Raw genomic sequence first — 25,894 nt, 5'->3', positions numbered from 1 at the left:
GGAGTGAAAGGATAAACATATGAGGGTTGGTTAATGTCTTTGGGCCTGTACTTGATAGAATTCAGAAGGATGAGGAGGAACCTCTTTGAAACTTAACAGATACTGAAAGACTGGATGTGGAGAGGACATTTCCATTAGTAAGACAATATAGGATCTGAGAGCACAGCCTCAGAAATAAAGGGATGCTCCTTCAAAACTGAGAAGAAGAGGAACTTCTTAATCGAAAAATGCTGAATCTGGAATTTGTTGCCAGATTTCTATGAGGCCAAGTCATTGGGTATATATAGGGCAGAGATGGATAGGTTTTTGATTGGTAAGAAGGTTAAAAGTTACAGTGGAAGGCAGAGAATTGGGTTGAAAAAAAATCAGAATGTTTGAACGGTTCAGGAGACTTGGGCTGAATGGCCTTATCCTGCTCCTATCTCTTTTAATATAAACTGCTGCTGGAAATTGAATTTTCATATTAAGAGAGAAGCTGATTTGTCCTGGGCTAAGACACTGTCAACAAGTATAGGAAGAGAACAGCTGTCACATCACTGGTAAAGCCTTCCTAACCATTGAGCACATCTACATGAAACACTGTCACTGGAAAGCAGCATCCATCATCAGGGACCCTCACCATCCAGGACATGGTGTCTTCTTGCTGCTTCCATCAGGAAGAAGGTACAAGAACCTCAGGACCCACACCACCAGGTTCAGGAACAGTTACTACCCCTCAACATCAGGCTCTTGAACCAAAGAGATAACTTCTCTTGCCCCATCATTGAAATGTTCACACAACCAACAGACTCACTTTCAAGGCCTCTTCATCTTATGTTCTTGATATTTATTGCTTATTTATTTAATATTATTAATTCTTCTTTTTGTATTGCAGTTTGTTCTGTTCTGCACTCTGGTTGAATGCCCTAGTTGAGTGGTCTTTCATTTATTCAGTTATGGTTATTATTCTGTAGTTATTATTGAGTAAGCCCAAAGAAAATGAATCTCAGGGTTGTATATGGTGACATATATGTACTTTGATTTACCATCAAGTAGTTGTTTCCATTATGGGTAAAGAGAGCAGACAAATTGCCACTTGGTCTGACTAATCGTGCTGGTTACACAATTCTGATGTTTACCTCTGAGTACAGTGAGTCTGCTACGTCCATCTTTTCCTGTTTGTAAAATACATTGGCCATATGATAATACCCACCAGCCGTGTGAACATCGGACACACCAAATACCTGAGTGGCATGGTAAATCTGTCGAAGGCAAATTCCCACCATTAGTTTCTTTCAAATAGTTTTATATTCAATGACATATTTTGTTCTGTCAAATAATGCCAGTGGACAAGCAGAATGGCTCAAATTTTAATCATAAGTTCATCTATGCTATATATTTCTGTTTGATATATATCAAACATGATGCACTAAGACTGATTATCTGTGTTCCCCGCCCCCCCCAAACCCTGTCCTAGTGTTTATATTATGAGGGAAATATATGTTGGAATTGCTACAGCACATCTTTAGATTATATTGCAAGACAGGTCTCCCTAATTAACATAGAATCCTTTGTTATTTGAAAATCTGTTAATTGCGAAGCAGATTATTATTATTTCCTGTAAATAAAATTTAGCTTGGTAATGAAGTACTCAGAAGGTGGTGTTGAAGGAAGAAGACGACAAAATGGCACTTTACTGATCCACACTTAGTTATTAGTTTTTGGGACGATCGGTTCAGTTCTGCCAGTTTGTCACAGGGCAGGAGGGGCATTCATGCCCTGCTGGCTAGAGTTACTCCCTGACATTATTGTTCAGCTGTCAGTTTCTAGACAGAGGCACCTCACTGCTTGTTGTACTTGTGCGACTCACTGCCCGACTACTGTATGACAATTTATAAGGAAGCTCCAGTAATGTTGCAAGAAGTGAAATTGGATTTCCCCACTATTGTTTAAGTGAATGAAATCCCTGCTAAGTGAAGAATCAGATTTGAAAAAAAAAGTCCTTTGAGTGAACATTCATTAGGAGAAAGTTTGCCAAGCAGGGAAGAATGGTACAGGATTTGGGACAGAACAGGCCATTCAGCCCAACTAGTCCACAGCAGCACGCATATTCCATCCCAGACCTTCTCATCTCACCTCATCTAAACCTAGCAGCATTGCCCTCTGTACCTTTCTCTATTGTGTATTTGCCCAGCTTCAGCTTAAATCATCAGTACTATCTTCTACAACCTTTTCCACGGGTAGCAAGTTTCACATTCTTGCTACTCTTCGGGTAAAAAGTTTCTCTATGAACTGCCTATTGGATTTTTTTGGTCTCTACTTTATATTGATAGTCTTCAGATTTGTTCTTGCCCATAAATTGAATTATTTTCTCTGTATTCACTCAATCAAAATCTTTCATTGTTTAAAAAATCTCTATATGGTGTTGAGATGTTCTTTCCTAGTACTATACTAAAACATTCCTGTACTCATTTACACACCATTTAAAATTATTTCCAATGTTGTTCTAATTGACAATATCAACACTATTACCCATTTAATTTCAAGTTTGCAGCCTTTCAAAATTAGCTTTTCTCCACTTTATTAACCTGATTCTCGGCATACTGTTATGATTTTGCAGTGCGTTATGTTAAGATCAATATTGTCTCATTGTTCCCCTCCCCCACCTACTCTAGATCATTCCTTATGCAATAGATAAACAACTTTGTTAAATATTTCAAATATTGAGCTAGGAAAGAGACCTCTACAAATTGGTGGAAACACCATTTCCACGTCCTCTTCATCTATCTCATAAACAATTAATATTGGGATAGCTTAAATTCCCTGTGATTTTTTAAATGTTTTATGCATACTCCCTAATTTATGTGCATATCTTTTCCCTTTTTTACACTGTTATGCCCATTAGTGCAATTGCTCCTTTATTGTCTTTTCTCTTAACCCATTCCATTATTTGTCTTCCTTATTGCTATGTTTTCCTTTCTAATACCACTATTTTATCCCTGATAAGTATTGCTACCTTTTCTCCTTTTAATCCCCTCTCAAACATTTTAAATACATATGGTATAACCTGGAACATTTAATTCCTTTTCCTGCAGCCATGTCTCAGCAAACCCTACCAGGCCATTTCTTGCCAGCACGATTACCTTTTGTTCTCCTGTTTTATTATGGTCACTGTGTGGATTGCTGGGCAAACAGTCTAATTCATTTTTAATATGATTTATTCTCACTTCATGGTTTATATTTCAGACCCTGTTCTGAAACGTTTTCTTCCTTGTAATCAGCGTCCTCCTTTGTTTTCCTCTACTCTCTTTCGTTGTTCTATTTACATGTTGACTTTTTTTTTTAAAAATCTCTCCCCACCTCTCTCTTTCACCGAGCTCCACCTCCCATCTCAGTTAGGTAAAGCCCTCAGCAGTACAATTGTTCGACTCAGAACTGGCCCCATATTGCAGGAGTTCCCAACCTTTTTTGCGTTGCGGACCGGTTTCATATTGACAATATTCTTGCAGACCGGCCGACCCGGGGGGGGGGGGGGTAGAGTTCTTTTTTCCTCCAAAAAAACTTTATTCAGAAGTATTACAAAATAGAGTAATAAACATATTTAAAAAAAACATTCGTTGACCCTGCATCCTTATTCAATAAATAAAGTTATTTACAATAAAATTATGCGTTGACTCTCTGTTCATATACAAATGAAAGATATTTACAATAAAACGTTCATTTACTCTGAACCCTTGGTCAAGAGTTAAGACTTACAATAAAATTATCAACAATAAAGGCAGGCGTTGGCTCCAATTCCTTTTCCAAATTAACAATTCCACCCACTCCTGGGGCACCATGTTGATTCATCTGTCCACACCGCTGATGAGGGTTATTCTCCTCCCCAGCCGACCCCTCCCACTCCCACGGGTGAGGAACCTCAAACTGTGGTCCTTCCCCAGCGGGCCTTCGCGGTGGCCGCACCAAGCTTGAGTGCATCCCTCAGCACGTACTCCTGCAGGCGAGAGGGGGCCAGTCGGCAGCATTCAGTCACGGACATCTCCATGTGCTGGCCGACCACCAAGTTTCGGGCTGACTTTCACCTAATTGATGATCTGCCAGCAGCACCGGATGTTGGTCTCCGTGTGCGTCCCCGGGAACAGCCCGTAGATCACGGACTCCTCGGTAACGCAGCTGCTGGGCATGAATCTTAGCACTGTCGCCTCCATTCTTCTTCGCGAACCCACAGTGTGCAAAGAGGTGAGCCACCGACTCCACCCCATTACAGTCCTCCCGTGGGCAGCGGGGTGTGGAGACGACATTCCGGGCGTACAGGAGGGCTCTGACTGGGAGGGCCCCTCTCACCGCCAGCCAGGCGAGGTCCTGCTGCCTGTTGGTGAGATCTGGCGATGAGGCATTTTGCCAGATGAACTGGACGGTCTGCTCAGGCAACCACGCCACTGTGTCCATCACGTCCTTCTCCTGCAGGACAGTACGTGCTGACCACTGTCTAATTGCCTTGTGGCCGAATGCGTTGGCCTTGAAGAATTTTTCGTGGGGGGGGGGGTAGAGCTGCCAACGGACAAGAGCGAAATACGTTGTTTGCACAAAGACTACAATGACCATGAAGCCTTGCGCGGGCACCAGTGCGCGCGCGTGCTTTGTGCATACGTGTACGTGCCGATTTTTTCTACAAATCGTTTTTGGCGATACTGTTCGCGGAGGGGGGAGGTATTAATCACGACCGGAATATCGGTGATAAGTGGCTAATACACTCAATTTCCTTTCTAAAAGGGTTTATCTAACGAATTTAATATTAAACACACAGCGCATATTTTCCTCGCATGAATATAGCGATAAGTCAATTATCAGGGGAGCTTGAAGTAAGTGTTGAACAAACTTCCAGTAGAAGTGGTTGAGACAGGTTCGATATTATCATTTAAAGAAAAATTGGATAGGTATATGGACAGGAAAGGAATGGAAGGTTATGGGCTGAGTGCAGGTCGGTGGGACTAGGTGCGAGTAGCGTTCGGCACGGACTAGAAGGGCGGAGATGTCCTGTATCCATGCTGTAATTGTTATATGAGTAAGTCAATAGCATCATAACATTTTAAGTAACATTTGGATATTAAACACACAGCATATATTTTCCCCGTATGAACATATAAAATCATTGCAACACACCAATATCGCTGAATCAGTGGGAGTCCTGGGCTTGTTTCCCTGCAACAAGACGGTCCTATCGAGGGGTGACGGGAGACAGCGATACTCGAACGGGGTTCCTTATGTCCAGTCTATTAAGCAATTTGGTTTTCGTTGCATTCATTGCAGAGATGTGTTGGAAATGGAAGCAACGTTTTCAATGCTTTAGTGGCAATCTCAGGATATTTAGCCTTGACCTTGAGATCCAGAATGCCGGCAGAGATGTTATGTCAAACATACTTTTCAGCCCACTGTCATTTGCAAGCTTGAGGAGTTGATCTCCTTCCCGCGCTGACGTGGATGACGCGCGGGTAATGACCTCGCATGCGTAATGGCTCAACAGTGGGCATGACAAGGAATGAGGAAAGGTGCGGATGACTCCTATGGCCAAATCATATCGTTTCCACGCGGCCCGGTAGCGCATGCTTTGCGGACCGGTGGTTGGGGACCGCTGCCATATTGTATCCCATGAAAAGGAAAAGGATAACAATCATGCAGATAATGCTGAATACTTTGAGGATAAACATTCACTGTGCAAACAAGCTAGAAAAGGGGATGAGGTATGGTGTACAGAGGAAAGGAAAACACTTCTTCATTTCTCTGTTCATGAGAAAGGGTGTCAAATTTGGTGATGGATCGAGATAAGGAGATATTATGATTCATGTCAATAGTTATGGATGAGGAGTACCTCATTACACAAAAACAAGATTTATATAGTGCTCCTTGGAGTCAATAAAGAGCATCTGAAATGTGATCATTGTTGCAATGTGGGAAATGCAGCAGTCAATTTACATACTCAGATTTGATATTATCATCAGTCAGTGTGTTTTTAGTAATGTTGCCTTGGGAATAGAAATATAGAAAACCTACAGCACAATACAGGCCCTTCAGTTCACAATGTGTACAGAATAAATCTGGAACAACTCCCATCCGTAGTTCACAATACTACTTCAGGCAATGGATCAGGTTCAGTTTAATATGTTGTTTGAGATCATTAATTCAGCCAATGCAGTGCTTCTTTGGAATACTAGTCTTGATTTTGTGTCCCAAGTCTCAGCAGAGGCTCCTGAACCCACTGTGTTCTACCATACATCGACAACTGAGCCAGAGTGGAAGAACCTAGAGCTCAAAATAATGCCTCAATAGAGGATAAAATGTTGACAGGAAGCAATTTGAATGATTTAGCTTTAGCACTGTGGCTATCTCCATCAGTTCCTTCAGCCAGGCAGAAGCTACATCAGTGACACACTTGGTTAAGAAGACAGGTGTATTTCTACAAACCTTATTTGTGCTTCCAGATTGAAGGGAGGGAAAAGAAGGAAACAGAAACTGTTTCTCTTTGTCAAATACTTACATCATCAGCAAAGTACCAGAGTGCTTTGTCATATTCACATTTAGCAGTGTACAGCAGTCCCAGATTTCTGTACAACTTGTATTGAATGGCATTAATGCACCCTGTGGCCTTCATCATTGTCCACTGAGCTTGAGATAGATATTCTTCTGCTTCCTGCAATCGGCCAAGGCCTGAGAAGAAAACGGAGAAATTTACTGACACAACAAGCCCAATAAATATAATTCATTTGATTATTGGCCCAACACATTGATGCAATCATGAAGAAGGTGTGCCAGTGGGTCTTCTTCTTAGGAGTTTGAGAAGATTGTCTCTAAGTACTCTGGCACTTTTTATAGACATACAGTGGAGAGCATTCTGACTGGTTGCATTACAGTCCAGCATACGGGCTCTAATACACAGGAATGCAAAAGACTGCAGGGGTTGTAGACTTGTCCAGTTCCACCTTGGGCACACCCTTCCCACCGTCAAGTACATCTTTAAGAGGGGCTGCCTTGAGCATGCTGCATCCAAGAACCTCATCATCTAGAACTTGTGTTACTCCCATTGGGGAGGAGGTACAGGAGCCTGAAGACCCACACTTAACATTTCAAGAGTAGCTTCTTCCCCTCCACCATCAGATTTCTGAATGGTCCATGAGCCGTGTATTATTATTCATCTTTTGTGCAATTTGTGCTTTTTGTAGCTTATACTAATTTTATGTCTTGCATAAAAAATTAATTGCTGCAAAACAACAAATTTCATTACATGTGTTGGTGACAATGAACCTGATTCTGATTCTGGTCGGCAATGGCATTAACTATAGTAGTAAGCAGTGTAAAGCATCAGGCTCAGGTTGGTAGATTGAATCAATATCTTAAGTTCTGCTCTGATTTCTGACCTGTTAATTACTAACTGGCTAGGTTCAAAAATTCAAAGTAAGTTTATTATCAAAGTATATATATGTCACCATATACAACCCTGAGATTCATTTTCTTCTGAGCATTCACAGTAGATACATAGAAACACACAGAATCAATGAAAAACCCTTTCTCAACAAGATGATCACACAACCCATATGCAAAAGTGGGAGAGCATTTTGGAGATAGTGATCATAATTCTATCTCCTTTGCAACAGCATTGGAGAGAGATAGGAACAGAAAAGTTAGAAAAGTGTTTAGTTGGAGTAAGGGGAATTATGAGGCTATCAGGCAGGAACTTGGAAGCTTAAATTGGGAACAGATGTTCTCAGGGAAAGGTATGGAAGAAATGTGGCAAATGTTCAGGGGATATTTGTGTGGAGTTCTGCGTAGGTACATTCCAATGAGACAGGGAAGTTATGGTAGGGTACAGGAACCGTGGTGTACAAAGGCTGTAGTAAATCTAATCAAGAAGAAAAGAAAAGCTTACAAAAGGTTCAGAGAGCTAGATAAAGTTACAGATCTAGAAGAATATAAGGCTAACAGGAAGGAGCTTCAGAAGGAAATTAGGAGAGCCAGAAGGGGCCGTGAGAAGGCCTTGGTGGGCAGGATTAAGGAAAACCCCAAGGCATTCTACAAGTATGTGAAGAGCAAGAGGATAAGACGTGAAAGAATAGGACCTATCAAGTGTGACAGTGGGAAAGTGTGTATGGAACAGGAGGAGATAGCAGAGGTACTTAATGAATACTTTAGTATTCACTATGGGAAAGGATCTTGGTGATTGTAGTGATGACTTGCAGCAGACTGAAAAGTTTGAGCATGTAGATATTAAGAAAGGGGATGTGCTGGAGCTTTTGGAAAGCATCACGTTAGATAAGTCGCCAGGACCAGATGAGATGTACCCCAGGCTACTGTGGGAGGCAAGGGAGGAGATTGCTGAGCCTCTGGCGATGATCTTGGCATCATCAATGGGGACGGGAGAGGTTCCGGAGGATTGTAGGGTTGCAGATGTTGTTCCTTTATTCAAGAAAGGGAGTAGAGATAGCCCAGGAAATTATAGACCAATGAGTCTTACTTCAGTGGTTGGTAGGTTGATGGAGAAGATTCTGAGAGGCAGGATTTATGAACATTTGGAGAGGCATAATATGATTAAGAATAGTCAACATGGCTTTGTCAAGGGCAGGTCATACCTTACGAGCCTGATTGAATTTTTTGAGGATGTGACTAAACACATTGATGAAGGAAGAGCAGTGGATGTAGTGTATATGGATTTTAGCAAGGCATTTGATAAGGTACCCCATGCAAGGCTTATTGAGAAAGTAAGGAGGCATGGGATCCAAGGGGACATTGCTTTGTGGATCCAAAACTGGCTTGCCCACAGAAGGCAAAGAGTGGTTGTATTCTGCGTGGAGGTCAGTGGGCAGTGGTGTGCCTCAGGGATCTGTTCAGGGTCCCTTAGTTTTTGTGATTTTTATAAATGACCTGGATGAGGAAGTGGCGGGATGGGTTAGTAAGTTTGCTGATGACACAAAGGTTGGAGGTTTTGTGGACAGTGTGGAGGGCTGTCAGAGGTTACAGTGGGACATTGATAGGATGCAAAACTGAGCTGAGAAGTGGCAGATGGAGTTCAACCCAGATAAGTGTGAAGTGCTTCATTTTGGTAGGTCAAATATGATGGCAGAATATAGTATTAATAATAAGAGTCTTGGCAGTGTGGAGGATCAGAGGGATCTTGGGGTCCAAGTCCATAGGACGCTCAAAGTTGACTCTGTGGTTAAGAAGGCATATAGTGTATTGGCCTTCCTCAATCGTGGAACTGAATTTAGGAACCAAGAGCTAATGTTGCAGCTATATAGGACCCTGGTCAGACCCCACTTGGGAATACTATGCTTGGTTCTGGTCGCCTCACTGCAGGAAGGATGTGGAAGCCATAGAAAGGGTGCAGAGTAGATTTACAAGATGTTGTAATTGTGGAGCATGCCTTATGAAAACAGATTGAGTGAACTCGGCCTTTTCTCATAGTGATGGAGGATGAGAGGTGACCTGATAGAGGTGTACAAGATGATGAGAGGCATTGATCGTGTGGATAGTCAAGAGGCTTTTTCCCAGGGCTGAAATGGCTGCCACAAGAGGGCACAGGTTTAAGGTGCTTGGGAGTGGGTACAGAGGAGATGTCAGGGGTAAGTTTTTTATGCAGAGAGTGGTGAGTGCGTGGAATGGGCTGCCAGGAGCGGTGGTGGAGGCGGATATGATAGGATCTTTTAAGAGACTTTTGGATAGGTACATGGAGCTTAGAAAAATAGATGGCTATGGGTAATCCTAGTAATTTCTAAGGTAGGGACATGTTCGGCGTAACTTTGTGGGCTGAACAGCCTGTATTGTGCTGTAGGTTTTCTATGTTTCAAAAAGACAAAAAAACTGTGTGAGTACAAAATCTAAAATAAATAAATAAATAAATAAATAGCAATACATTTTGAGAACATGAGATGGAAAGTCCTTGAAAGTGGCTCCATAGGTTTGGGAATAGTTCAGTGTTGGGGTGAGTGAATTTATCCCCTTTGGTTCAAGAACCTAATGTTTGAGGGTAATAACTGTTCCTGAACCTGGTGGTGTGGGTCTTGAAGCTCCTGTACTTCCTCCTGATGGCAGCAACAAGAAGAGAGCACGGCCTGGATGGTGGGGATCCTTGACGATGGTGCTTTCCTGTGACACTGTTCCTTCTGGATGTGCTCAATGGTGGGGAGAGCTTTACCTGTGAAGAACTGAGCTGTATCCAGTACTTTTCGTAGGCTTTTCCTTTAGAGGGCATTGCTATTTCCATACCGGGCTCCACTCAACCAGACTTTCAGTCCCGCCTATACACTGATTCGTCAGCACCATTAGTTCAGCCAATGACAGTGGTATCGTCAGCAAACTTGGAGTTGTACTTAGCCTCACAGTTATAAGTATAAAGTGAGTGGAGCAGGGGGCTAAACACACAGACTTGCAGTAGACATATAAGATAAACACTTGGAAATGGCTCTGAACAAATATTAGTACCAGAGTAAAAATGCTTTATTAACACTCCAGAAATATTCCATTTGTTGCTGTCAGTGTATGAGAAAATCACAGAGAAATTATTATAAAGCACTTTTCAATGAATAGGATTCTAGTTCAATGAAAGAAAGCACATCCTTCATTTAAAATCTGTTAGTTTTCTGAAAATTAAGACCATAAGACATAGGAGCAGAACTAGGCCATCCGGCACATTGAACCCACTCTGCCATTTCATCATGGCTGATCCATTTCCCTCTCAGCCCCAGTCTCCTGCCCTCTCCCTGTATCCCTTCATGCTTGGACTAATCAAGAATCTAACAACCTCTTCCTTAATATACCCAATGACTTAGCCTTGACAGCCATCTGTGGCAATGAATTCCACAGATTCACCACTCTCTGGCTAAAGAAATTCCTCCTCAGTTCCATTCCAAAAGGATGTCCCTCTTTTGAGGTTGGGTCCTCTGGTCTTAGATTCCCCCACCACAGGAAACATGCTCTCCATATCCACTCTTATTGAGGCCTTTCAACATTCCATAGGTTTCATTGATCACCCCTCATTTTTCTGAATTCCAGCTGGTAAAGGCCCAGAGCCGTTGAACACTCTGCATATGACAAGCCTTTTAATCCCGGAATCATTTTCGTGAACCTCCTTTGAACCCTCTCCAGTGTCAGCACATCCTTTCCTGGATAAGGGGCCCAAAACTGCTCACAGTACTCCAAGTGAGGCCTCACCAGTGCTTTATAAAGTTTCAACATTACAAATTAATATGCAACAAAGGGGTCAATGTTCGATATTTCCACACACAATCTCCATTCTGCAGTTGACAAAGTTCCAAGAAGAATTGCTGCCATGGCAATGCAATTTTTTTTCATGAAAATATGCCTTAGTTACATATTTTGAAGCAACAAGATGAAGATAGGGGGTGGGGGTGGGGAACCCCACAAGCAATTGATGATCGAGTGAAGAAGTACAGTAATAGCTTTCTAATTGTTCCCATCCACTCCTTTAATAAGCTGTTCAATTAAATTCCTTTGCAATCCATACTTAACTGATCACACAACTAATTTATGCTATCATCCATCATTATTTAACCCCTTTGGTTGAGAACCATGTTGGTGAAACTGCTCTGTCCTCACTTCTTGAACCTCAGTGCCTAGAACCACAGTACTCTAGAATTCAACCATTGTAATGTGACTTCTAGCCCTCCCACATAAAGGCAAGCAATCCACTTTTGCAAGTTGTTATTGAAGCTGTTCTGTATCTCTTACAGATTTCTGTACTTGGACCCTTAGATATTTTGTTCTGTTTCTCAGGTCCTCTTGCCATTTAGGAAATAATTGTATTTATCTCCTTAATATCTAAAATGGACAGTTTGTGGTGACATGGTTTAATGACTGTTTAGTTCCTCACAGGTGACACGGCAATCCACATAGTACTTTGAATATTCTTACCAATGCTAGCTTCAGCCAGGAGTAGTTGCGATGGCACTAACTCAGCGGAGAGGCTGCCGTAGACAGCAGACGCAAAGCGCATAGACTGCAAGGCTCCAGGAATGGCCTCTTCGTGTCTACCTTCAAATAGAAGCTTTTGAGCCACAGTTCGTGTCAGATCAATGAGATATTTCTGTAAACGGCAAAAGCATTCGAAAAAAATATAAACCATCAGTGCTAAATATTATTAAACCTAGAAAATGCAGATGCTGGATATTTTAAAAATAAACAGATAATCTGGAAATACAGAGCAGGTCAACCAGTATATGTGGAGAGAAGGAAAAGGTCATGTTTTAGGTGTAAGCCCACTTGATAGAACTGGAAAAATTGGGGAAAAAAACAAGTATGTTTTAAGTTGGAGAGAGTGGAAAGAATGGAGAGAACAGAAGGGCATTCTAAGGTTGTCCAGGTAACAAATATTTAATTGCCAACAGTTATGGAGAGAGAAAAGAAAGCAAAGAACATGTTAGAATGATCAGAACCAGAGAACAAGAATTGCTGGAATTCCAAAGTGAGCGATGATACTGAAACTACGCTGTAGATCTGACATGCATCTGTGTAAAGAGAGCAAGACTAAGTTAATTTTACAGGAGGTTGACATTCTATGAGAGCACTGACATAAACGGGAACGGCCAGCTAACTGCAACTGCTGAATTCAACATGGATTCCCAAGGATTGCAACCTGTCTAAATGGATGATGAGGTGCTGAAACACTGTAGGAGGCCAAAGAAAGAGAAGTCCATAAGACCATAAGATATTGGAGCAGAAGTGGGCCACTTGGCCCATCGAGTCTGCTCTGCTATTCAATCATGAGCTGATCCAATTCTTCCAATCGGCCCCACTCCCCTGCCTTCTCCCCAAACCCTTTGATGCCCTGGCTAATCAAGAACTTACCTATCTCTGCCTTAAATACACCCAATGACCTGGCCTCCACAGCCGCTTGTGGCAACAAATTCCACAGATTTACCACCCTCTAACTAAAGTAACTTCTCCTCATCTCTGTTCTAAATGGACGTCCTTCAATCCTGAAATTGTGCTCCCTTGTTCTAGATTTCCCTACCATGCGAAATAACTTTGCCATATCTAATCTGTTCAGGCCTTTTAAATTTTGGACTGTTTCTATCAGATCCCCCCCTCATTCTCCTGAGCTCCAGGAAATACAGCCCAAGAGCTGCCAGACGTTCCTCATACGGTAAGTCAAAGTATTAATTAATATTAATTTTTTTTTGTGTTAAATAAGTTACTTTCTACAGCAACCAATTAATATAATGACTGAAATGTATTTGGCTAAAGACAGCCACTTAAGGGAAATGGGTAACTTGTAGTTCAACTTTTACTGAAAGGCTCTTCTATAGAAACAACTTGGTGGTACTCCATCAAACCTCATGCCCCAAGCTTCATGTCCTGGATGTTGACAAGCTGTTCAACAATGGGACAGCAACGTAACCACGTTTGATATTCTACATTTAAATGTATTTTGACAGGGATTACAATCAGTACAACAATCTGACAAGAAGCAAGAACCCTGGATGCATTTTATTAAACTTTATTAACACCAATTCAAGTAACACACACTTCCAAGTGACAAACATAACTTAATGATCAGTTATGAATGAAGTTCAAACAGCCTTGTGAACATAGGTTGACTTTTTACTTAATATACCCAATTGACAGAGATGAGCTATTGTTTCTCAGGCTTTTGTTGGGCCTCACTGGAACGGTGCAAGAGGCCTCAGATAAAGAGGTCAGACTGGGAATGGAGTAAGGGTATTAATGCAGCGGCAACTAAAAGATCACCGTCACTCCTGTGAACTGAAGGCAGCTGTTTTGCAAAACATTCATCCGACCTGCAGTTGGGTTCTCCAGAGCAGGGGAGATTACATTATGAACACCAAATGCACTACACTAGATTGGAAGAAGTGCAGGTGAATCACTGCCTCACCTGGAACGACTTTGGGTCCCTGGGTGGCAGGGAGGGAAGAGGTGAAAGAAGAGGTATTGAATCTCCCGCTATTGCATGGGAAAGTGCCAAAAGATGGAGAAAGATTTAATTCATCTTTTCCCATTCACAACACTAAATCTAAAATATTCAGCTTCCATTTTGGTTTCTCAACATACTAATCTAGAAAACGATCTCTTGTACACTCCAGATGTTTCTTTTCCTCTATGCTATTTAAGCTGATTTGGTTTGTTCAATATATTTTAAGGCCCCATAGTTATTGTATTACTCTTTTCAGCATACATCTATCTATTTCTTTACTCATGCTCAAGAATTTTGACTCATTCACGGCTCATTCTTGTGCAAAAAAAAAATTACCTGCATGCATATGCCCCAGTAGAACTGTATTCATTCAATCAATCTCCTGGTAGGAGAAAGGCCTAATCACCTAATGGGTGGGGTCTGCACAGTCTCCAATTGTAGAAATTGTAAAAAAAAAATTACAGGACATTTTTATACACAGTTAGGATGCACAACAGTTCCACCAAAATACCCAAATTCCGTTGTCATATCTTAAGAAATGTAAAACTACTTCTGACATTGCTTTCCCTGTGATTCATTGGAAAACTTGCCCTCTGTCAATATCCAATCATTACAAGGTTTAATCAAGCAATACATGATTACGACTCACTCTCTCCAGAGATCATTTGTATTTCCAAATCATCTTTGGTAATCATTTGTATTGAACAGATTTGTCATCTACCTGCACTGCTGCAGAGATAAATTGCCTTGGAAACAGCGTCACTTACTTCAGGAGAGAACTAATATCTCTTTTCCACTTCTTTTACCACCACTGTTTTCTGTTACTGAATTGTGATAATTTGTTATGTGCTGTTTGGCTGTCATGCTTGTTAGCATTGTAATCCCAGTGCCTTGTTTCCATTTTAGCACTTTGGGTGAACCTGGAGATGTAATTCAAATGCTTTATAAAACTCATTCTTTTCTGAGTTTATATTTCTGGATCTATTCTTAGAATATTGTTTTGGATTATTTTCTTATGATACATCTTAAGAAGAAATTACAGAATTATTTTCAGAAGAATTTGTATGTTAGTCTCTTAATAATATTGATCACTTTTTCTAATGTTCATACTAAGCAACGATACACAATTTACATGTTTAAGATGCCGTATAAGGTTCCTTTCCCAACCCTGCATTAAATCCTTTCAACAGCTAATGAAGATCTGTTTTTCCCAGGGTACCATGTGACAAATGAATGTATCCATGAAACAATGACTGATTTGATATCACTTTCATAAACTCCACTTGCACTACTAGTGCAGACTATTTTCTAAATGGGGAGAAGGGTCAAACATCAGGGGTGCAGAGGGACTTAGGAGTTCTTGTGCAAGATTCCCAGAGGGGTAATTTACAAGTTGACTCTGTGGTAAAGAAGGCAAATGCAATGTTGGTATTTATTTCAAGGGGAATAGAATATAAAAGCAAGAAGATAATGCCGAGGCTTTGTAAGGCACTAGTCGGGCTGCACTTGGGGTATTGTAGGGCCCATATCTCAGGAAGGATGTGTTGTCATTGGAGAGAGTTCAGAGGAGGTTCACAAGGATGATTCCAGGAATAAAGGGGTTAACATATAAGGAGCATTTGGCAGCTTTGGGCCTGTACTCACTAGAATTTAGAAGAATGCAGAGGGATCTCATTGAAACCTACTGAATGTTGAAAGACTACATAAGGTAGACGTGGAGAGGATGTTTCTTATGGTGGGGGTATCCAGAACTAGAGGGCACAGCCTCAAAATTGAGGGGTGACCTTTTAGAACAGACATAAGGAGGGAGTTTTTTAGCCAGAGAGTAGTGAATCTGTGGAATGCTGTGCCACAGACCATGGTGGAGGCCAAGTCCATGGGTATATTTAAGGCAGAAGTGAGTAGTTTACTAATTGGTCAGGGCATCAAAGGATATGGTGAGAAGGCAGGTGTATGGGGTTGAGTGGGATCCAGGATCAGCCATGATAGAATGGCAGAGCAGACTCAATGGGCCAAATGGCCTAATTCTGCTCCTATGTCTTATGGTCTAATGCTGCCCATTGATGGTGTAGACCTGCACAATGAACCAAGGCTGAAATGGAGAGTCAAGATTGACCTCAGTCTACTTCAAAGTGATGGTTGACTATATCAGGAATGTGATTGGGAGGTCCTATGCTTCCATTATTCTTTAGGTACCTTTGTTGATTTTCATCAGTGATTGCGCTCTCAACTGCACTGCTTAACCTCATCCTCAGGTCTTTCCTCACCACTGCCCTCCTCCTCCCACTGATCTTTTTCTGAACCCCCCCCACCAAAATGATTCTCCTTCCCCAATTATCTCCCTATAGATGTCTCCTTCCTGGACTATTAAGCAGGTTCCCATCCTTCAGAATCCCTGACTATTTCCTCTTTTTCTAATTGTTTCCCAATTCACCCATCATCAATTACTCTTCCCCAACTGTCTGACTGAATTGTTTCTCCAGCCCCCAATCCCCCCCGCCATCCTTCCCCAGTGCAGTCATTTCTCACCACCCCTCTTCTCATGTGTGTATATATATATATATATATATGTATGTATATGTATATATGTGTATATATATATATATAAAATATATTTGTGAATTCCACTTTCTCCGTGACAAAAGCCCACATTTGTGAGCTGCAAGGTGTACAGCTTGTTTCGTTGAACAATGTGCTTTGAGCTTCATGAGCCTCACTCGAGTGCCACTCCAATGTGGCTTTTCAGGCTATTAAGTTGTTAACTGCCCACTTCAAGCTCAGACATGTAGATAGCCAAGTCCCAAGTCTATTTTCTACTCAATGCTGACTCAGATAATGTTGAAAACAACAGGAATAGGAATAGAAGTGTAGCACCTCAGTAAAAGAGTAAATACAGTAAAGGAAGAGGATACAAGAGCCTCAGGACTCGCACCACCATGTCCAGGAACGGGTACTACCCCTCAATCTTCAGGCTCTTGAACAAAAGGGATTAACTTCACTCAAGTTCACCTGCCCCGTCATTGAGATGTTCCCACAAACAATGGACTTACTTTTAATCTTACTGTTCATCTCATGTTCTCGATACTTATTGTTTATTTATTTATTATTATTGCTTCTTCTTTTTGCATTTGCACGTCTTGTTGTCTTCTGCACTCTGGTTGAACACCCTAGTTGGGTGGTCTTTCATTGATTTTGTTATAGCCACTATTCTATAGATTTGTTGAGTATGCCCACAAGGAAATGAATCTCAAGTTTGTATATGGTGACATGTATGTACTTTGATAATAAAATGTTCTTTGAATTTTGAAATAGAAGACAGCCTTCCTGATGTAAAATGCTGCTGAGGACTGTAGTGCAGACTGGAATAGACTTTTTGCCAACACGGCCATTATTTTGGGAACACTCGGCCTACAATCACATATACATTTATGGTTGCTGTTAGTGGAGGGGACAAGAGAAAACTGAAGCAAGAAAAATAAACAAAGCAGATGAAAGATACTCGATGTTTACCTGCCTCTGCACCAGCTGCTCCTTACTGTGTTCTCGCTCCTTTTTAGAGCTGAAGAATGGCAGTGGCATCCGTACTGGAATCAGAAGCTGACAAATCTTCTCATGGATTCCATTCCAATCCGCAGCTTGGTGTGTTACATCACTGAGAGAAGACAATTATGGGCACTTACTGATGAGAGATCATCCGTACCAAAGGAATGCACAAAAGCTGGCTCAGTCAATAAATATGTGTCGTGAATGGTTATAGTTATGATGTTGCATTTTAATCACATCTCATAGAACCATTCCAGAATCCGTACTCTACAGCCTATACCAAGCTGGCTAGCGATTTTTGTTTCGTCCAACTTGCCATCCTCAAAGAGGAGTAATGAAATGACCAATGAATATATTACTGGTGTTAGTCAAGTGTGAAATGTTCTCTGGGAAAATGTTTGGTTTTCTTTAAGGGTGCCATACTTCTACCATATCCAGCATAATGACTGAAACAGGCAGACAGTCCCAGGCTTAATGTCCAATAGAGAAACTCCAGATGGCATGGTATATATATTCAATATTTTATTAAAACTACTTCCTAAGTTATAAACACAAGAGATTCTGCAGGTGCTGGAAATCCAGAGCAACACACATTATAAGATGCTGGAGGAACTCTGCAGGACAGGCAGCATCTGTGAAAAGAAGATCTGGTACAAAGCAAGCAGGTTTACTGTAAAGGGGGCCACCAAGAGAAAGCAGGAGGGATGGTCAAAGGATACACAAGAAATGCAGTAACTTAGAAGGGAATTCTAGATGGTTGAAAGTATACTGTCTATGTGAACTTTGCAATGAAGGAATCAAAGGGAAGAGAAAATTTCATGTTGATGGAAAATAAGGAGATAGTGAGGGTGCAGTCAAAGAAAGAGTTGAATATAAGATTGAGAATTTTAAATTTGAGGCTTGGCGAACTAGTAGTCAACATGGGACCTGAAGATGCCAACATATGGGTGTATGTGACTTGTGGGATTGGGAGATTTGGGAATGAAGCTAAAATGCACAGTAAATGGACGGCAACTGACAGGAAAGAAAGATCGGAGAGTGACATTAGAGTTTTAGAGGTGAACACATTATGGATGGTAACAGTTGGAAATGTATTGGCAGTGAATTATGTGATCTTTGTGATGGACAGAATACGGAGTCAGAAAATCAACTTAAGGCGTACGGGATACTGAGACTGTGAATAACCTATTTCAGCATGGAAAAACTTTGGGCAATGGAGCTCGAGTATAGCAAGCAAGAAGGAAAGTTGGATAGTCCACAGCATAACAGGAACGGGGTTTCACCAACAGAAAGTACATGCCAAAAGTGATGAGTTTGCAGAGGGCACAAGGTATGGAAGTGAAAATAAGATAGAAAAATGGATCTTGGGGAAATTTTAATTGGAAATGATGGGAAGAGATTTATATTATGATGTGGACTCTATGAATCTATGAGCTATTCACATATTGTTAACACTGGAATTGGAAGAAGGTTTTAAAGATATGTTGGATAACAGAATAATGTTAGTTTCATAGTCCACTTCCACCTTATCTCAACAACTTCAGTAGACTTATGCAAACTTCCACTTCTGTAGAGTGGACTTAGAATGAATTTAACCCCAAGGCAGATTTATTTTGATCATTTCTCATTGATATTATTTTTCAGTGGAAAGTTTCAATACTTTATTTTGCCCAGAAAACGAAGCCGTGGATAAGAAAATGAATTTTTTAAAAATAAAATCTCACACTTACAAGTAATTTCAGCAACTGATCAGACTCCATTTGAGGTATTTGCATTTTCTTTTTAAAAAAGAATATTGTACTCTTCAGTATTAATCCATTACCAGATTAAAATTTCATCTTTAGTAACAAAAAACTGATTAGTTGTTTTCACCTCTGTGCTAGATGTTTTCCCACCATTATTGAAGGTGTATTTGTACAAAATTATGTCATTTTACTGGATGCCTTCATAAATCTGCTCTGTCTGAATCACAAATTAATGGAAATTGTTGTACCCTGGAAAGCTTTAACTGTCAGTACAATTTCATAGGTCTAGCGAATCCCAGATGTTCATCGTTTTCTTTATGATTAAGTTTATTTTCTTTGTTCCTTTGTAAAATGGGCACTTTTGTTTATTCAACTATTGATTGCAACTTTAAACACATCTGAAATGGAGTCCGAAGCCTTCCCCATAGTTCTTGTTTGGTCAGCTGCCTAACTAGTTTTAGATATGGTGAAACGCAAGCCTTTACTCACCAGTAGAAAGTCACCCTGCACTGGGTGCACATAATGTGAGCGGTTTTTTGACATATCTCACATTCCATTTTGACACCCTTGGGATTAGCAAGCGGATAAATAGAGGATTTTAGCATGTCGATATCTTGGGAGATCGATCCTTATCGGAACCCCTCTCAGCTCCTGGAGTGTAGTGTTACTAAGGACTAGGGACACGTTGCTAGGGACTTGCGACTCGTTGCTACGGATTTACACGTTGTCGAGCGCTCTACAGAACCTAGTTTGCATCACCTACAAAGTATCACATCACAAACTAATTCTAATTATAAACGAGAAAAATCGAAATATGTACATGATCAAAGTGCTGTTTAATGATTTTTGAAATACTTGGAGGGGGAGAACTCTGGGCGGAAGACTGAGTGGGTGCACGGTTCTCTGCCGGTTGCTATTAGAGAGGGGACCAGTTGTCATGGCGGCGGTGGTGGCTGAAGCAGAGGGCAAGGTGGAATGGAACCTGTTCTTTTCCGACTGCGTACCGCCGCCAAACGCGGACGCCTCGGCCCAGGCTATGGCCGGGTTCGCACTGCAACACGCCAGCCAAGGCCGCAGGGTGGTGCTGGTGACATCGGGCGGCACCAAAGTGCCGCTTGAGTCGCGGACCGTCCGCTTCCTGGACAATTTCAGCAGCGGCTGGCGCGGCGCCGTGTCCGCCGAGTACTTCCTAAACCTGGGCTACGCCGTGATCTTCTTGCACCGCCACCGCTCGCTCTACCCGTTTTCCCGGCGCTACTCTGGCCTCAATATCTTGGACACGTTGAAGGCCGTACAGGACGCCACGTCCACCTGCTGGCGGGTGGAAGCTGACCAGTCGGTGCTGCCGGACATCGTGCCGGTGTTGCAGCGTTACGCTGCCGTACGAGAAGCTGGCTTGCTCCTACCCGTGGAGTTCAACACCTTGTCTGATTACTTGTACCTGCTCAGGGCGGCGGCTCAGGCGCTTAACCCCATCGGTAGGAGAACGTTTAAGGAGTTCGTTTAACGAAGCTTTCCATTAAGTTGTTTTTTTCACAAGTCTACAACTTGAAGGCTTTGTATTTTGTCCTTGCAACAAGCTGTTCTGTAGCTATTCCGTTGTAATCTCACTAAGTGCAATCACATATTTGTAGTGTAACTGCAGTTTAGGTTTGCTTTTATTCATGTAGCGGTGCCTAACTGGTGTTTTGTCTGTCGTATTGTAACTTTCCTTTTTTAGTAGATGCTCTGCTTGCTTCTAACAATTATACCTGTGGTGAGACCATTATTGTGTAGTTTCGGTTTCCTCATCTAACGTAGGATTTTCTTGCTATACAGTGCTGCAGAGGTTTACTATGCTGGTTCCTGGGATGTAGATATCTCATGAGGAGAGATTGAACAGGCTAAATCTTCTCTAGAAAAATGAGGTGACTTCATCGAAGTGTACAGAATTTCTAGAAGTCGAAGGAGTTGATATTTCCCCAGCTGTGTTGCGTAGAACGAGGGGTCAGTCTCAAAATAAGGGATCGGCTATTTCAGAGTGAAATAAGACATTCTAAGCAGTAAATATTCAATCTTGCATACTTGAGGAGACTCGGTCATTGAGTCTCTCCCAGTACATATTAATGTAGTTGAAATCCCATGTTATTTTAACACTTCTTAGAAATTTGCATGTTTTTTCTTCTCTCTGTTGCCCCCCCCCCTCTATTGCTTGTGGGCATATGACTCCCTCATCAGTTTTCTGGGAATCTTTGACTACTATATTCATCTCAAGTCATATTGCCCCATTTGCTGATGCTTCCAGTAAAAACCATACCTTTCCAAACTGTAATATTTGTTTTGACCAATATTGTGCTAACATGCATCAATCCTCCCTTCCTTTATATCAGGTAGCACAAGAACAGGCTCTTCAGCCTATTGAATTCACATGTGTTGGGGGCTATGAAAAAGATGACAGATTGATAGATGCAATAGTAATGTTTTTTCAGAATTCCAAAGATACCAGAAAGATCACAGTAGATTGCAAGGTAGTAGGGATAACTGCTACTAAGAAAGGAGAGGAAGAAATTGACCCATGCCTGTTAGTTTGACATTGATTAATGGGAACTTACCAGAATCTGTCAGCAAAGTGGTAGTACAAGGCACTTGGAAAATCCATGCTTACCAGAGTCAGCATCGTTTTACAGCATTTTGGAAGAAAGCCTAATCAATGTTTCATGTTTATAACCTTTAATAAAAACTGGAAAAGGTCTTTTGACCTGAGAAAATAATTCCTTTTTCTTCTCTCCCTGGATGAAGCATAATGTACTATTTTCTGTTTTGGTTTCAGATTTCTAGGATTCACCATCTAAGGAATCCTAGAAAAGGAAATTGTATTTTATTGGAGAATTTAAGTAGTTGGTAATAACATTTGAAATATCAGGCTTGTAATATTTTCATAGATTTATTAAATCTGGAAGGTTGCCTTTAAGGTAGATAAGAGGAAAAACAGCTCTTAGTCTAGTCTAAATTAGTTTGGTATTTAAAAGGTTCAAAGATTCATTTATTATCAAAGTATACAACTCTGAAATTTTTCTTCTCCAGATAGCACAAAACCAAGAAAAGAACATCAGCATGATCATCAACCCCCCCCCCCCAATCCCTTCTCCCCACACAAAAAAAAAGAACAAAAATGGAACAGGCACATCAACCCCCTAAATCCCCCTTCCCCCGCACACAAAAAAACAAGGAAGATCAGGCAAAAGCTATAGAATACAAAAAACCCAATAGACTAAAAAAAGTCCACATACAAAACACAGAAAACCTGGGCAACATTCTCCCTCTTCATAGCAGAGCAATCCCCCAGCAATTTAAAAAGGCAGGCAGCTGGCGATTCAATCTCACCAACCAATAAAAGGCAGTCTCCCCTCTCTGGCACCAGAGCAATCCCCCAGCAATTTAAAATAGCAGTCTCCCCTCTCCGGCAGCAGAGTGATTCCCAAAGGTAGCCAGTGTTTCAATTTCACCAGTGATAAAAAGACCAGCAGCAAGCATTTCAATCTCCCTTGTTGCTTTAATCAGTGAAATGGAGTTGAACATCAGCTCCATAGTCTCATAGCCTTCTCGCTATGAGACTCCCACACGCTGCCGCACAGAATCCCCTCGGAGACTGCAGCCTGCTGAAATACTCAAACAATCTCCAAACTGCAAATCACAGGCTCCAACAGTTGCAGAATCACACTCAAGATGAAAACCAAATGTAAAAGGCATAAAAGAAGTGAAATTCATGGTTTCATGATCTATCCAGAAGATGTGGACTGAAGGAGTGTTGTATGCAGGCACCATCTTCACCGTTAGATTTGATGGAGATATTTGCATTATTCAAATAAGAATTGTGTTCTTCCTTATGTAAACAGAATAATTTTCTTTGGATATGCATTACCATTGACATTGTGGATAGCTGCAGTAACCAATGGGTGTTAGATTAAAGCATTTACTCCACATACTGAGTTCCGTGAACTTCCTGAAATAATAGGTTGGGCAGAGAACAACTGATGTATTCAGTAGAACAAAGAATAATTCTTATAAGATTTAAAAGTCAGGAGAATCTATTGACTAACTTGTGGTATTGCCTCTATATATCTTTTTATAGGACCAAAAGCAATGTTCTACCTCGCAGCAGCCGTGTCGGATTTCTTCATTCCTGCATCAGAGATGCCAGAGCATAAAATTCAGTCGGGTGCTAGCCCTCTGCAGGTGACTTAAAGTGTCTGACCACATCTGGGGTAGTTTTTACTATGAGTGGGGAATTCCTACTTTGTTGTAGCATTTTGAAGTAATTTGTACAGGTAGAGAACCCCTTATCTGAAAATCCAAAATTGGAAAACCTCCGAAATCCAATAATTGTTTGAGCACGGTCACAAGTGGAGAATTCCACAAAGTGCTGGGAAGGTTCCCAGGTGAAGCGCAGATCTCTGCACATCAGTTCTGAGAAGTGACCTCACCTAAGTAATGGACAGAATTTAATGAAAAATAGAAGCTTACTGCTTAAAGTGAAAAATAAAAATTTCAATCATGTATTTGTCAGCGTCAGTGAACATATGCCGTTTAAATGGTATACTGATAATGAAACAAGCAAGGGTCTATCATGCTGAACTGAAAATTGAAGGTATTTGTGAGTACTCAATAGGTTGGTTGCAGAAAATTAAGGACAGGCACGGCATTCAATTCTTAAAGTGCTGATCACAAAGCAGCAGAGATATTTATTGATTGAAGATCATTGCTGATGAAAATCTAATACCAGAACAAGTCTACGATACTGATTGTTTATATACCTTACATAAAACATAAGTACAAATAGTGCACTGTAATCTTTTAATCAAAATACAGCATTATATTTGGAGACGGAAAGCCTGCCATTGTTTGTTGTTGTTCAACAGCTGATTCAGGTATTCTACTGATGCTTTTGTTATCTGCACAAATTATATTTTCATTACGTTAAATGTACTAATTTTTTTTACTGTTAAATACATTATGTGATGAACAAGTGTAAGACAGACTGATTGCCGGTAGCACTTAAATTCAGAGTCAGAAATGATGGTGATCCAAAGCTGTCTCATTATATATATTCTGAAATCCTAAACACATTTGGCCCCAAGCATTTACAGATAAGGGGTACTCAACCTGTACTAGTTTTCTTTTTCTAATTGGTTTCCCCTTAAATTTGTTGAAGAAATTAAAACTGAAGTGCAATAAACATTCTTTAGGAAAGTATTAGAATGTAGAAATCGTGGTGATTTAACTGTTATTTTTGTATTTTGTTTTAGTTAACTATGCAAATGGTACCCAAGATGCTTGCTCCTCTTGTGAAGGACTGGGCTCCTCATGCATTTGTCACATCCTTCAAGTTGGAGACTGACTCGTCACAGCTGGTTGCTCGAGCACGTAAAGCTTTAGCAACTTACAGACATCAGGTTGTTGTTGCCAATATTCTTGAATCACGGAGGGTGTATGTACTCATAGTCACCGAGGATTCCCAAATTGATCTAGCACTTTCAGAGAAGGAAGTGAAGCAACACCGAGAAATTGAAGAGAAGATTGTGGAACATTTAAGTGAATGTCAAACTAATTTTATAGAAAAGAGCACAAATCCTGAATAAGTATTGTATTGGAGATGTATGGGGAACAGTTATGTTGATAGAATGAACTATTGGAATGAATGGAACAAAAGGACAAAATCTTGCAAATGTGAATAAAGCCAGCTGGGAGAACTGGTGTTTTGTTTAATGTTCTTTTTAAATGTACTTAACTTTTGTTGTCTGGGATAATTCTAAATCTGAGCAGAAAACATGTTTTAAAGTTCCTCCTTGATCCTGCTAATGCCCAATTAAAAAGCAACATGGGATCTTATTGTTAAACAGATGGAACTTCTTATAACTGAGGAGAGCACAATGTTGCTTTTTTCACTATTGAAATGGTTCAATATCATTGGTTGGGAGTAAAGCTATCAATATAGTTAATGAGATGTGAACTTCAGAATATTAATCTATCAGTCTTCAAATATTTCATAGTTGTAGAGGCTGGTGAATACAATAGATATCTTAACCCTGATATTAAATAAAGCAATGTGTACCTAGTTTACTGTCTAATTTCCCTTCTTTGATAATTGTCACGACACACCAACTCGGTTGTATTAAATATGCACTGTACAAGATGGGAATTAAAATATTCCTATCCATTCATTGCTATCTTTCCTCATTGTTCTGTCAGCAATAGTGGTAGGAATATGTGTATTAACATATTTCAAGATGCTAGTTCTTATGGAAGAGGGCAAATCTATGGTATTGAATACAACTGTAAAAAAAATCACCCTTGGATGCACAAATAATTTAATAGCTTATAATTACATTATCCGTGAGTCCATTCATGGTACGTCTGTTTTAGTAAATTTATAAACTGTAAAATACAAAATCTTTACAAAATCTTTAGAGGCAGAGTAGCTGATACATTAATTACCAAATTGAAGATATCTGATACAGAAGCAAGATCAATGAAGCTTGATGCTCTTCTTAACTCCAGCCCGGATACCTGACAGCTCACCGCTATATCGCTGTTCCTCTCTGCGGACCTCTCGCACCTATTAAAAGTGATGTATAAAAACTCTTATCAATCAAGATCTCACTATTGTAAAAAGCATTCTGTGGATTTCTATGCCTTTAAATGGGGTGGG

General features: G+C 40.7%; 3 protein-coding genes and 1 long non-coding RNA gene across 8 annotated transcripts in view; 2 read left to right on the top strand and 2 right to left on the bottom strand.

Moving 5' to 3' along the window:
* zmynd12 (zinc finger, MYND-type containing 12) overlaps nt 1-19,913 on the bottom strand; it is a 38,654-nt gene extending 18,741 nt beyond the window's left edge. The window contains exons 1-5 of one of the 2 annotated variants that reach the window (XM_072245159.1): nt 19,696-19,913; nt 17,429-17,570; nt 11,899-12,070; nt 6,515-6,684; nt 1,119-1,241 (exon numbers count right to left, since the gene is read on the bottom strand). In XM_072245159.1, coding sequence (XP_072101260.1) covers nt 1,119-1,241; nt 6,515-6,684; nt 11,899-12,070; nt 17,429-17,570; nt 19,696-19,811 — 723 coding nt within the window. In that variant the 5' untranslated portion in view covers nt 19,812-19,913. The remainder of the gene's footprint in view (nt 1-1,118; nt 1,242-6,514; nt 6,685-11,898; nt 12,071-17,428; nt 17,571-19,695) is intronic. The other variant, XM_072245160.1, reaches the window with a different exon arrangement.
* On the top strand, nt 3,825-17,942 carry LOC140188668 (uncharacterized). The gene is made up of 3 exons (XR_011883348.1): nt 3,825-4,218; nt 13,064-13,129; nt 17,231-17,942. It is a non-coding gene; the product is annotated as an uncharacterized lncRNA (long non-coding RNA).
* A 194-nt stretch (nt 19,914-20,107) lies between the features above and the next one.
* ppcs (phosphopantothenoylcysteine synthetase) lies at nt 20,108-25,301 on the top strand. Its single transcript, XM_072245161.1, has 3 exons — nt 20,108-20,684; nt 23,318-23,421; nt 24,492-25,301. The coding sequence occupies exons 1-3, from the start codon at nt 20,144-20,146 to the stop codon at nt 24,822-24,824; spliced, it is 978 nt and encodes a 325-aa protein (XP_072101262.1). The 5' UTR covers nt 20,108-20,143; the 3' UTR covers nt 24,825-25,301.
* Nucleotides 23,928-25,894, bottom strand: part of utp3 (UTP3 small subunit processome component) — a 26,482-nt gene continuing 24,515 nt past the window's right edge. For 3 of the 4 annotated variants that reach the window (XM_072245150.1, XM_072245151.1, XM_072245149.1), the window contains exon 16: nt 23,930-25,801. In XM_072245150.1, the coding sequence (XP_072101251.1) occupies nt 25,712-25,801 (90 nt within the window). In that variant the 3' untranslated portion in view covers nt 23,930-25,711. Of the gene's footprint in view, nt 25,802-25,894 lie in introns of all 4 variants that reach the window. The other variant, XM_072245152.1, reaches the window with a different exon arrangement.

The sequence above is a fragment of the Mobula birostris genome, chromosome 27, assembly GCF_030028105.1.
Source record: "Mobula birostris isolate sMobBir1 chromosome 27, sMobBir1.hap1, whole genome shotgun sequence".
In the NCBI taxonomy this organism is placed as follows: Eukaryota; Metazoa; Chordata; class Chondrichthyes; order Myliobatiformes; family Myliobatidae; genus Mobula; species Mobula birostris.
The sequence above is the reverse complement of the archived record's forward strand: the minus strand, read 5'-3'. Positions and strand labels throughout refer to the sequence as shown.